The sequence below is a fragment of the Drosophila arizonae genome, chromosome 2 (genome assembly GCF_054131065.1).
Source record: "Drosophila arizonae isolate 15081-1271.41 chromosome 2, UAZ_ARI_1.0, whole genome shotgun sequence".
NCBI classification, from domain to species: domain Eukaryota; kingdom Metazoa; phylum Arthropoda; class Insecta; order Diptera; family Drosophilidae; genus Drosophila; species Drosophila arizonae.
This window is the reverse complement of record NC_142922.1, coordinates 31,151,646-31,165,036: the sequence shown is the minus strand read 5'-3', so window position 1 is coordinate 31,165,036 and position 13,391 is coordinate 31,151,646. Positions and strand designations below refer to the sequence as shown.

General features: G+C 40.9%; 3 protein-coding genes across 7 annotated transcripts in view; 1 reads left to right on the top strand and 2 right to left on the bottom strand.

The window, feature by feature from the left end:
• The window catches only part of LOC108608672 (uncharacterized), a 34,410-nt gene extending 26,685 nt beyond the window's left edge, over positions 1 to 7,725 (bottom strand). Inside the window, exons 1-2 of one of the 4 annotated variants that reach the window (XM_089462783.1) lie at positions 7,566 to 7,725; positions 7,277 to 7,467 (exon numbers count right to left, since the gene is read on the bottom strand). Coding sequence is in view for 1 of the 4 variants with exons in the window: in XM_089462782.1 (XP_089318908.1) it covers positions 7,566 to 7,645 (80 nt within the window). In the remaining 3 variants the exon portion in view is untranslated. Of the gene's footprint in view, positions 1 to 7,031; positions 7,196 to 7,276 lie in introns of all 4 variants that reach the window. The other 3 variants (XM_089462785.1, XM_089462784.1, XM_089462782.1) reach the window with 3 other exon arrangements.
• LOC108608673 (uncharacterized) lies at positions 5,941 to 12,306 on the top strand. Of its 2 annotated transcripts, none has more exons than XM_089462789.1 (4): positions 5,941 to 6,090; positions 10,012 to 10,178; positions 10,243 to 11,724; positions 12,018 to 12,306. In XM_089462789.1, the coding sequence occupies exons 2-4, from the start codon at positions 10,028 to 10,030 to the stop codon at positions 12,191 to 12,193; spliced, it is 1,809 nt and encodes a 602-aa protein (XP_089318915.1). In that variant the 5' UTR covers positions 5,941 to 6,090; positions 10,012 to 10,027; the 3' UTR covers positions 12,194 to 12,306. The 2 variants fall into 2 exon arrangements, with proteins under 2 accessions (XP_089318915.1, XP_089318914.1); XM_089462788.1 differs by lacking the exon at positions 5,941 to 6,090 and adding an exon at positions 9,443 to 9,562.
• Positions 7,978 to 9,451, bottom strand: LOC108608674 (uncharacterized). Its single transcript, XM_018000161.2, has 4 exons — positions 9,306 to 9,451; positions 9,185 to 9,254; positions 8,340 to 9,122; positions 7,978 to 8,276 (listed from the first exon to the last, which is right to left on the bottom strand). The coding sequence occupies exons 1-4, from the start codon at positions 9,372 to 9,374 to the stop codon at positions 8,095 to 8,097; spliced, it is 1,104 nt and encodes a 367-aa protein (XP_017855650.1). The 5' UTR covers positions 9,375 to 9,451; the 3' UTR covers positions 7,978 to 8,094.
• Positions 12,307 to 13,391: the final 1,085 nt, after the last annotated feature.

Here is a 13,391-nt window from a genome sequence, read left to right as displayed (position 1 = left end):
AAAGTCAGATGCCATTCCCAAAGTACAGGGTATTCAGGAATTAGCACAGAACTCATGTTACAAAATTGACTACAGGGTAACTGCTAGTTAAGTGTCCTGTCAAGTACAGAAACTTTATTTATTTTTACATTTTTTCTAATTTATTTTTAAATTCATCCCCACAAGCGACTTGCAACTCACAAAGATGCATCAGCTAAAAAATGAAGAAAGAAAAGCCCAAAACAACAAGAAAACTGAAAATGGAAAAAGAAAAAATAAAATGAAATAAAAATTGACACCGGAAGTGGCTGCCTCATCTGCGTTGGATGTGTCGCTGGGCGAGACAAATTACTTGATTTGCATACATCTACAGCTAAGGCCGAAGCCGAATACCCAAATAAAGCAAGTAATACGCATTGCTGTGGGGCAGAACCGACTGCACAGTACTCGCTTACATAACACAAATACTGACGATTTCTATACATGTGTCATCAACTTGTAATTTCTGACAAAGTTTAGATATTTAGCTATAGCTCATCCGATAGCCAAGACCCAAATAATATATCTAATCTTGGCAAATTTGACAATCAGCATAGAGAGAGTATATATTTCAAGTTCGAAGTCACTAGCGGCCTATACTATACACTTTCTCATCTACACTCTCTTTAATGTTCTCTCATCCATACACATGAAAATGACAAGAGAGAGTGAAGTATACAGAGCTAGCCATACTCCACACTCTCATTTTGTGAACGAGTATGCAGATCTCAGGCTTGTCATTTTCATACTCGCCTTTTTCCTATGGAAATGTATGTGTGTTTCATTTCATTCGCGAGCGAATTTAACGCGCAACGAAGCGCAACAACAATGAACAGCAACAATGTGAGGGCGTGGCTAAGTGGGAGTCGGCGTGTGAGCTGCTGGGCATCTGTCTGCCAGTCTGTCTTTCTGTCGGTATTTGTGTCTATCTGTCTGTCAGTCAGTTAGGCCGAGCTAGCTTAGCTCGAAGCTGTGTTCGCCCCATTCGTTTATTCATTAAGAGCAAGCGCCAATTGATGCTTTTTTATTACGCGATTCGCTTTTATTTTTCTTCCCAGATTGCAGCTAACGTAATCCCCATAAGATGGTAGCAACTGTGTCTGTTGCGTTGCCAAGGCAGCGATTACCGCAACAACAACAATGGCAACAAAACCAACAACAGCAATGCCAACTAAAAGAAAAGCCAAACTGTTGCACAGTGTGACAAACTATCATAGAAAATGCTCTGTCGACTATTCATAAGAGAAATTTATGACTTTCATAACCCCGATTCAATCAAATTCCCAATAATATTTTTATATTTATCGATTTTTGACCATTTACCAATTTCTTGAATAATCATAAGCTATCCAAGAAGTATTGTGACACAGCTTAAGCAAAACGTAATATAGATATAATGAATATCAATCTGCTTACTTATTGTTCTCATTTGCTCTGTACTTGCATTATACATATACATTTATCTAATTTTATAAAATCTCTCATTTAGTAATTTAATAATATATAACAATAAACAATGGCAAACGAGCATGTAATCGCTAGTACTATGTGCCTTTTGTCTAATTATTGATTCCAAGTGATTAGAAGATCTTTGAATATAGATTATTCTATAAATAAGCACAATAATTATATATTGTATGCAGGCTATATAACACATTGCAGGTTGAAAGTTATCAGGTGTTTTGTAAAATGGCAATAGGTCTGATTACAGAACCAGAGAATAGACTCTTAAAAGGTATTTCAAATGATTATAGCATTACTTTTTATGTATCAGACTTCGTCAAATATGAGGCTAGAATGAACTTCGAATATTTCTGATTTAACGATGACTAAAAAGTTGGTAAGCTGAGACATCGGTTGGTCTATCAATTGTGTATGCATATGATCAAATATGTATGATCAAGCTAATCAGCGCTATCAGCTTATCAGCACGCCTCAATTGCACCTATTTGGGCTGGCGACTGATTGGCGAGTTTAGGTCGCAATCATTTCAAAAGTAGCCTCACACACACACACACATACACACTCGAGTTGCACACGTAAAAAAAATTGTCAATTTCAAAGGAAATGCAAAAAAGACAACTTCAACAAAATGGACACGCAATGAAAATGAAAAAGCAATCAATTCAAGATACAGATAGAATAAGATTCAGGCAAAGATACAGATACTAATGTGTCTGTACAATCACATACATAGATAGAAGCTCAAATGTGTATACATAGGGGAAGACGCAAATACAAATACACAGAATATACAAAACAGATATATATTGAGATACAGATACAATTGATACAAGATACAGACACAGCTACAGATACATTTTTGCACACACACACACACGGATGATGCAGATACTAACAATGATGTAGATACTGACGCAGTTACAGAGATACGGTATGCGGGGCTAAAATATAGGGAATTAAGTCAGTCAGTGAGTGTGTAACTGAATTTGTCTGCCGTCTGTTGCACAATCGAGAGCGAGTGGCCTATAGACCAGATGGAAAGTCTTGCTCAATCTACATGCAACGCTGGCACGTTTAATGTAAAACTCAGCTTCAATGCAATCGCAACTGCAACTAATTAGTTTGTCGGCTGCTGCTGTGGCTGCGGCTGCGGCTGCGGCTGCTGCTGTTGGTGCTGTAATCGTAGCGCAACAAACGACAATTTTCCCACTGAATTTTCACTTTTCTTTTTGTGTTCGCTCTCTTTTGTTTTCATCCCGCAGAAGGGAAATTAAAACAAAACAAAACACAAAAGAATTTATGAGTTCGAAAACTTTTCAAATAGTCAAAGCGACTGCCAGCAGAGGCGGCCACGGGGATGGGGCGTGGTCGCATTTTCATAACATTCTATACAGTACGAGCCGAACGCGCGTATCTTTTATGTGTCCCATTGGCATCGTTTACGTACCACAGCCGCTCTCAAAATATTTAAAAGACCATAATGAGCATAGTTTAGAGTCGTTAGATGGAGTACTAAAATAACACAGCTGATAAACCAGTTGCCGCTGCTTATTTGAACTCAATTAATTAGCCAAACAACATTTAAGCTAAATAAGAACGAGCTACGTACGCCAAAAAAGAAACAATTCTGTTTTATATTTTATAAAACATTCTCTTTCCGCTCAGTCGTTAATTGCCAAACTTCACTGTTTTAGTATCCACTGAATGTAAATGCAGAGACGACCTTTAAAAAGATTTATCTGAAAAATGTTGAGAGTTCCTTCACTTATTATATTGTATATATGTATCTAAGCTGGAACTTTAGAAAACAACTTTTAATGGACTTTTGACTAGTTGGAAAATGTGCAGCAGCTAGTGAAAATCGAGTTTGATTTATCAATGAAAAATGTTTGAAGTTTTGAAGTTGTGAAGGCATTATAGAAGCAGTACACATATATGAAGAAAATTTAATACAAATATCATAAAATAAACAGTTTTAGTGAGTATAAATATTCACAGATTCAATTGGAACATTCATAAAAGTCTATGAAAGGCTTAAAGAAAAATCTATAGGAAATAAACTCTTCCGCATTATAGGAAGTGTAAGAGTACGACTCTGTATATTTATTTCTATATGAATTTACTGCATTTCATTTACACTACTTCAGTCGTATGATCAACATAGTTTCAGTATTCATTATCGTATCGCCAAATCACATCGAAGTGCTCTTAGTGGCTGTATATGGGTATCGGAATAGGTGCCAAGTACCTTTTAGGAGTATTGTGTGTTTTTGCTTTTCTTTTTGTTTTTGGTGCTGCAGCTACTTAAATTCAAATTCAAATCAAATTTGAATCCGAATTCAAAATCAAATTCAAAATCATGGCCATGGCTCACATGCGATTTCTCGATTGCGGCTTTCGGCCACAAAGCAAATACAACACATGCCAATAACAACAATAACAACAACAACAACTCAAATACATAGAAGAAGAAAAATAAACAAGCTTGGCGGAATAAATGAATATTAAATGGACAAACGACGACGAAAAAAACAGTTGAAGTGGAAGAAGCAGCAGAAACAAGTGAGAACGCTGCAATCAAGAAAAGACTTGACTGTACGATAGATACTCTGTGATATGCATACTAAGTATGCCCACTAAGTTCAAACAGTTGCAGCGGCAATAAATTAGCTGATCCATTGTAAACATTCCAAATGTCATTCCTTACCTACAATATATGGTCGAAACATTTTCGTTACTCTCACATGAATTCTGTAATAGTAATATACTCGCTTTCCCGCAGAGACTAGGGTACATCAATAATACGTAAATAAACGTATGGCAAATCCAAGCGATATTCGATACGTAAATGCCATAACATGTTTGCATGTCTGATTGTTTGCGCTATCAATTTGCATTGTGAATGGGTGCGAATGGAAGTGCGACTGCCAATCCGAGTGTGCGAGTGTGTGAGTGTAAAGTACGCAAACTACGCAAAGCCAAAGCCAAAGCCAAAGCCAAAACCATAACCAAAGCCAAAACCAAACCCCAAAGCACATGCAACCAAATGCGACGCGGCGAACGGCGCTGAAAGCGCACAATTTGATTGACGGCAACGCTGACGACGCTGATGACGACGTCATCGTCAAAGCATTTCAAGCTTGAAACTTGGCCTAAGATTTCAGCTCAGGCGACGGCTGTGTTGCCGCCCACGTACAGCCCAACAACAACAGCAACAACCACAGAGAGATACTTTTACACTCAGACCACGGGAGCGGAAGCTACAGCTCTCAAAGTCGACTGTGTAAGAGCGAGGAGTGTATAGCGGAGAGTGGTGAACGGAGAGCAGAGAGCGGATAGCGGAGACCCGTTGAGCCATGGGCAGCGCGATTGGCGTGAGAGCGACTGTCGCAGCAGCAATGTCGACGAGGGGCAGCGGGTAGCCGGGCTGTCAAGCTTTTGCGGTTTTTAGTTACAGCGCGCCAACTTGTTTGCGCACCGTGGCCCGCAATAGCGAATTTCCCATGCTATGCGAATTATACAATATTTGTTTTGTTCGGGTTTGCTATTGGTCTAGATTTATCTATTAAGTACGCATTCTATTAAATAAGTTTTAGCACGGGTATTTCGACATTGTAAAAGTAGTAGTAGCAGTTGTAAAATTTGTATTAATTTATTTTATTAATTTATTATAATAAATTATAATGCTAACTGCGCAGTAAACGACTGCGCTATATCGACTCAGCTCATGGCCCTGATCAAGAATATATACTTTATGGGGTCTGCGATGATTTCTTCTACATGTTATGTACTTTTCACAAAACCATTTTACGCTGATTTCTCATTTTCAATGGGTTCAGGGTTTAAAAAAGTTATTAGAAAAGAAAACACAACATTGACGAGGAGGGCCCACTGTGCAGCGTGCTTTTGTCATTTACATTGTGGCGAGCAATTACATGCGACAAGCCAGGCAACTGTTGGTTTCTTATGCCTTTTTTTTTGTAGGCGTGTCCCAGTTTTGGTTTTGCTTTTTTTCGTAGTTTGCCACATTTGGCAGACACAATTTATGTCAAGCCGACATCTTTGGCGCTGTGCGAAAACATGCGTAAAAGTAGCTGCAAACGGAACCTCCCAGCCCCCTATTTTACTGCTTCGGACTCAACAACAGTTGTGGCAAGGCATAAGTGCGAATGCGTGTGTGTATGCGTGTGGCTGTTGCTAATAGACGCAAAAATTAAAGCGCCAGCAAACCCAAACAAACTTTCTGGGCAACAATATAAAGTGGCCGAGCGTATATGATAGCTAGTTATGTGCGATAGAGAGAGACATATATATATATATAGAGAGAGAGAGAGAGAGTGATAGAGAGACGGAGAGCAGAGGGCGCTGGCAGAGGCTGAATTTAAAAGCGGCGTTGACAGCCACAGTGACGACGCCGGCGACGACTGCCAGGCTGTTGGCTTCTGTCAAACATGTCATACGCAAAATAGCTTAGCTGTCATAAAAACAACAGTAAGCAGCAGCCAGGAGGGCCGTAAAACTCTTTATTGCAATCCTAACAACAACAACCGCATCAACAGCAGCCGATAACACAGGCCGTGGTTATGTCTAACAAGTGCAGGGCGTAAGGTAAGTGTGGGAGGGGCACATTTGGGGGGAGGTTGCATTTAAATTCTTATTGAGGAATTCTCCTGATGTTTTGCTTGTAGCCTCAATTTACATTCATTTTTATGTTTTATTTGATTTATTTATTAACTAATCTCCTCGCTCTTGCGGCTTCTCCTTTAGCCTGTGTGCCCCCTCTCTCTCACTCTCTCGCTTGCTGAAACGCCAACGCCTCGTAGGCGCATATATGTATATACACACACTCGCAGCAACTGTAAATAGTTTTTCTTTTTGCTGTGTCCGTGTCTCTGCCTCTCTGTGTGTGCGTGCATGCGGTATTTTAATAATAGCACACACATACAATATAAAAGCTCCCGCTGGAGCTAAAAGAAGAAGAACGTAGGCAAAACATAGAAAAAATGTTGCACTAAAAACTTCAACGCCCGCATTCTGACAAATACCCACAGAGCAGAAAGCACAAAACTTCTATGTGGCTCCACGTCACACACATATATACACATATATATACACACCCACACACTAAGAGCCCTTTGGTAATGGGGATGTGGAAGGGGGATGGGGTCAGTGCTGAGTTAGGCTGCCGCAATAAAGCTCATGTTGTGTGCGGCAACGGCAACAGTTATACCCATGTACACATACATATTCGAGCGTATATGTGCATGAGCAAGCTGATTGGCTAGGCGGTGGTGGGGATAGGTAGCTGAGCTGGGGATGCAACCCTTTCCCCAAAACAGGAAGTTTGTAGTTTTTTTCAATTAACACTCGCGGAATGTATGCGAGAAACTAGCTACCCCATCTAGCAAAGCGAGTGAGCAGCAGAAGGAGAAAGAGATAGACAGAGAGAAAGAGAGGGAGGTGGAAGAGCACAAAGGCAAGTCGAGAACCGATTCGCTGCATTCGCTATATCATAATACACACACACACACATGCAATTAGATATTTACTTGTATATTTGCGCGATTGCTATTTATATTTGTTGATGTTGATATTGTTGTTGTTGTTGTTATTGTGACGGCATAAACAATCCGCTTATACAATGAAGGCGCGAATTTGGATCCGTTTATTGTTTGTCGTTGTTGTTGATTTCATGACTGCCGTGGCAAACACGCTAATAAAACATACCACAATAAAACTGCAAGTCACATATACAAACAGACATGTATACATGTATATGTAAATATAAAACTACCTTTTGGTGTCGGCACCTCCGAAGGACGTGCGGGACGTCTCTTTTGACTCCACCGAAGAACAACAAAGACGACAACGAAAACCCCGACAACCAACAAAACGGCCACGGGAACGTTAGGAGCGGCTGCACAGTGCAACGCGGCAACGGCAACTGCGGCTTTTGGTTTGAACTTTTGCTATTTGCCGCCTTCCCTAAAGTAGCGAGAACAACGACCGTTACTTATTTTCTATTTTGTTGTTTCTGTATTGCGCGTACACTCTTACATACGCACACGCATAAACACACTTACACACTTTTTACTTGAATCACAAACAAATTTTGTGTTTTAACACTTTGTACACCAAACGCGAGCGCGTAGCAATCAAACATCGACGCTTGTTCTCTCTTTTAACGACTGAAACCGAAAACAGCAAAAGCCCTGTTGAAACGGGCAGTATGACATCAGCTGATTTTCACAACAGTGCTGCCAAGTTCGATAAACTGAGCTCTGTCATATTTAGTACATTATTCGATATTTGAATGACGAACGCATTTTTCATCAGGTGGCAACTATTAAAAACAACAGCTGAGTCAGATAAATAGGCGCGTAAATTCAAATTTTTTCAACAGGCAATCTCAACAACATTGCAGGAAAACTGTCTTTCTATAATACTTAAAAGCGGTTTAGCTAATTGCTTTGCAATAATATCTTCCTATCTCTCTTATTGGCAGTAGATGGCAGTGCTTCATAGTATTTAATTAAAATTGTATTACTTAAACATCATATCATCATTTAAGGGAAAGTTAGTTAAAAATGGGTAAATATTTGTTGATTTATCTCATTTACACCATTTCCAGATGCAGCCATAGTTTTTATTACAGCCAAATTCGCCCGGATATATGTCACAAAAATCCTCGGATGCCTTGAACTCGCAACTATTACTAGGGCAGAAGTAATAGTAGCAGCCTGTCGAGCAGGACTCTCGCAAACCTTGGGCACAACCAGAACAATTCAGTACTCCTGAAAGTGTTTTTAAGCCACATAAAATAAATAGTTTTCAAAATAATTTCCAGATAGACTTACCGCTCTCAGGACAATCGGGAGTCATGCAACTCGAAATGGGGGGATTTGGTGGCATCACCAACATTCGTGGATTGCCTAACTCTACTATTTCCGGGGGCTTGAGATAAATTACTGGACTAGTACAAACCTTCGGGTCGCAGAGCTTTCGCTTTTGATTGAAGCAGACCCATTTGATTCCATATTTTCGGCAGATACGTGGACTATTGACTGTACAGCAGCTTGCAGATAGCTGCTGAGTCAAACTGACTGGTGTCGTGGTTTCGACAACAGTATTGACCTTTGACTCTACGTATGCATAACTCTGATCCGTACTGGGATCGTAGGGCTTAATGGTCTTATACTCCACTTTGTTCACATTTTCGGTTGCTGTGCGAGACTCGTGCTTGTTGTTTATTACATTATCGATCTCCAATACTGTTGTTATGTAACCAGGCTCTTGGCATTGCTTGCGCCACCACACGGTGCCCATTGGACAGGCGGGTGACAGGCAGCGACCATCATAGTACTCGCCCCGGGTGCAGAGTATCTTGCGGCATTCGTCCCTGAAGTAAATTGAGCCAGGTGGACATCGAGCTTGTTCATCGGGCTCTCCAACTGGCGGTGGATCGTAGCTGATGATCGGTTCTTCCTCTGGTGCCGGGGTTGTGGTAGTGGTGCTGGTACTAGTTGAGGTTGTGGGCATCTGATAATATGGGCTTGGAGTGGTGATGATTGGTTTGGTATCATAAGGGCAAGGTGCGGGATTAATCAAATGACACATGCCATCCGTATGTAGATGGTAGCCTAACCCAAATCAATATGTGTATGTATTGTGTGGGTATTTTATATTTGCATATATATCTTACCTTCCTGACACCTACTCGTACTATGGCACATGCCATTGATAGCTGAATAGCCTTGGGGGCATTCCATCCACTACAAAAATCCAATTAATATATATTTAATTCATATGTTTTTATTTACTACCTTGCCATTGGCATCTTGATAACATTGCGCGACGCATAATACGCTGAGTATTGACAAAATCGTCCACATTGAAGTCAACTTAAATTTGACGTGATGTTTTAGTGGCTAGGCTTGACCGACAACTAATCAACGTCTAAGTCTCTCCGATGCTTAGCTGGCGCTATAAACATTTTTTTTTTGAGCTCTGATAACCTTTTTTGATACCCTGAGCCTATTGAAAATGGGAAATCAGGGTATATTCCCTTTGTGAAAAGTATGTAAGTAATCAGCCTAACTTGAAGACCTGGACACTTCAGTCTTAATGTGTATGTACATATGTACATATATTTAATGGTTAGCTTACAGATTTCGGATACCGTGCCCCCTTCGCCCAAAATTTGTAAAAACGTATTTCAAGTACTAGAGACTTGTGCTTTGGAATGTACACAGATTCAACCATATGATCATGCTCTAAAAGTTTCATAAAGATAGTGTTACTACAAGAAAAATGATTTAACTAATAAATTATCATAATATTGCCCACCCTGCACTATACATGTATGCATGTGTGTATAAAAGAAGTGCAGAATGATTATAATATCAACTTAGAGGGTTCAGGGTATCTCCTAATCGAGCAGTCTCGACTGGAGCCTTCCTACTTGTTCTATTTTAATCTGATGATGTGCTAGTTGCGACGTTTACTTCAGGCATTGTTTTCTATTCACAGCTTATTTCTAATCGGCATGTTCGCTTATCAAGTGCTGATTTTTCCTTGCCTGCTCTTGGCTCTTGATCCTGCTGCTGCTCAATATCTACAGAGCTCCGTCGCCGTTTCGTGTACTACGCCCTACGTGCTTCAAAATGGGGCTTGTGTGCTCCCAACGGTTGCCTCGAGTGAGTGAAATTACATTAAATGTACGAGTCTAAGCGATTATTTGTGCTTAATTCATATTTATAGGCCCTTTAATCAATATTTATGCGATGACAACTTCACCATGCTCGACTCAAGCGGCTCTTCCCTCTACACCTGTGCAATCTTTACCTGCACTTTGTCCTAATCAGCCTGTAGCACCCTGTCCAACATCAGGCTCAACTCAGCCTAGTGTTCCTGCTCAGCATCTTCCGTGTCCGAATCAACCGGTGGCACCCTCTCCGACCGTTCCAGTACAATCTCAACCGCTCCCTTGTCCGAATCAACCTGTGGCACCCTCTCCATCTGTTCCAGTCCAACCTCTGCCTTGCCCAACAGAGCCGAGTGTTCCAGCTCAATCTCTTCCGTGTCCGAATCAACCGGTGGCACCCTCTCCGACCGTTCCAGTACAAGCTCAACCTCTATCATGTCCAAATCAACCTGTGGCATCCTACCCAATCGTTCCAACTCAACCTATACCTCAAACTCAACCTCAACTTCTCCCTTGTCCGAATCAGCCTGTGGCACCCTCTCCGACCGTTCCAGTGCAAACTCAACCTCTCCCTTGTCCGAATCAACCGGTGGCACCCTCTCCGACCGTTCCAGTACAAGCTCAACCTCTATCATGTCCAAATCAACCTGTGGCATCCTACCCAATCGTTCCAACTCAACCTCAACCTCAAACTCAACCTCAACTTCTCCCTTGTCCGAATCAGCCTGTGGCACCCTCTCCGGGCGTTCCAATACAAACTCAACCTCTCCCTTGTCCGAATCAACCTGTGGCACCCTATCCCATCGTTCCAGTGCAACCTCAACCTACTCCCACACCGGCTCAACCTATTACACCCTATCCTCCTGCACCTACAACAACAACAACAACAACGACAACTACAACAACAACGACGACAACCAAAAGACCAACCACCCAGCCGCCTCCTGCTCCATTGCGCCAATGTCCAAAGGGCACAGTGCTCATCAACGATACATGCCACTTGGTTTATTGTGGTAAGGGAGTCTATAACGATGTTCATTGTGTGGAGCCGCGATGCCCTAAGGGTACCTATTGGTCGGGTCTGAAATGCGTTTATCCACAGCCCGTGGAAGTGGCACCGATTCACCTCGAACGAACAATCATCCAGGAATCCAAGAGCACGCCCGACATTGCGCTCAACAATGTGCAGCATCTGGCAGTCAACGCTTCGCTGACTCTGCCTACGGACTATAGGGATTATGTAGAGGAATCTGAAGAGAAGGAGATCTTACCGCCGATTGTTCTACCCACATCTAGGCCACCACCCAAATGCTGTACGGTTCTTGCACCACGCACTTGTCGAAGCTCATCGCAGAGCAATCGCTGGCAGTGCTTCAATCCCAAACAGCAAGTATGTGGCGACGTATGCAGCGCCCCAAAAATGGCTTTAAAGCCAGCCAGGATTAGCAGCTGGAACGAGAACAATTACCAAATGCTCACCATGCCTCCCAACTGGAACTCCGATTGCCAGATGCAGGGCAACTGTCCACGAACATCAAGTAAGTGGAGCTGATTTCTAGATCTTAAGTCAATAATTTTATTTAACTGGTAATAGAAATTTACGCAGAAAATTTTCAAAGTCAATCTTGATTTATCAAATATCAAACATCTCATTGATTCATTGTTTGTATACTCGATTCATATTCAATATTTCAATATCTAATACTAATCTGTGACTTAGATATCACATATGAAATAATATTAATTGATCTTAATAATATTGATCTTAGTATCTTGAATCACTTAAAGATAAACCTGAACGATATTCATTGATGTATTCTATTCCAACAAGATCGTTATGACTGTAGCGGCTGCGCGTTCGGCCACATGACATTCTGCTCCTCGTACTGCTACAACTATCACTGCCGTAGTCCCACGTGCGCCTACTACGATCAGCAGGAGTTCTGCGATTCTCCACAATTCGCCGGATCCGTGGGCTGCAGTCCGGATTATGGATGGCGTCGTTAATTAGATTGATTGCAACTTAATCGAATGTTGTATACTTTGTTTCAATTGTATACATATATATGTACACATATTTATGTATAATTCTTTAAAATTTCAATAAAATACAAAAAATACACGCATAAGTAAGAGGGCATGCAGAAAGGAATGAGGCAAGTAGGCGAAAGCCCAATATATTCAAAATACTTACATATGTATATCTATACTATATCTATCTATCTTATGAATAAAATTCTCGTGTCATGGTATTTGTTGCCAAACTCCTCCGAAATGGTTCAACCGATACTCACGAAATTTTATATGCAGGTCGGGTAGGTCTGAGAATCGGCCAACATCTACTTTTTATGGTCCTAAGTTTAAAAGACGGGCCACCATCCGTTTTTATTTATACCCTGAACCCATTTTCAATGGGAAATCAGGGTATAATGGTTTTGTTAAAAGTATGTAACAGGCAGAAGGAGGCGTGGCAGACCCCACAAAGTATATATATTCTTGATCAGGACGACGAGCAGAGTCGATTTAGCCCTGTTCGACTGTGCGTCCGTCTGTCCGTATGTTTGAACACGTCGATCTCAGAAGATATAATAGCTAGAGTTTTGCTTTAAATATCGATACATTTTCCCGTTATTTTGTTATCGAAAACCAGTAATAAATTTATATCTGCTACATCTTTAAAGCTAGACTCCAAAATTTTGATGTATATGCATTTTATACAATTTCGGTTTTTGTCAAAAATTACCCCCCACCTCTAATTCACCCCCTCACCTTCACATTTGTAAAAGACGTATTTCAAATACTAGGGACTTGTGCTTTGGCAAATACATGCATATCTATGTTATATTCATAATCTGAAAGTTTGATGAAGATAGTCCATCCACAAGAAAAGTTAATTAAGTTTCCATAGTAAGCCAACACTGCAGCCAATGCGTGCTTATGCATGCGTACGTATGTCTGTGTATGAAATATCAGTTGTTCGAAGGGTTCAGGGGATATCGTAGTCGAGCCGTCTCGACTAGAGCTTTCTTACTTGTTTTTTTTTTTTACGCAACGAAATTTCGATATTATTCAGTGACGCAATGTACAATGAAGCTTTGATTGCTATTGAGTATCTTTGCATTGCCATTGAGAATTTACTCAGAATGCCTGATAACAGTGACAGTTTTCGGTCATGCTCTCATGTTAAACAATTATTCATGCACAT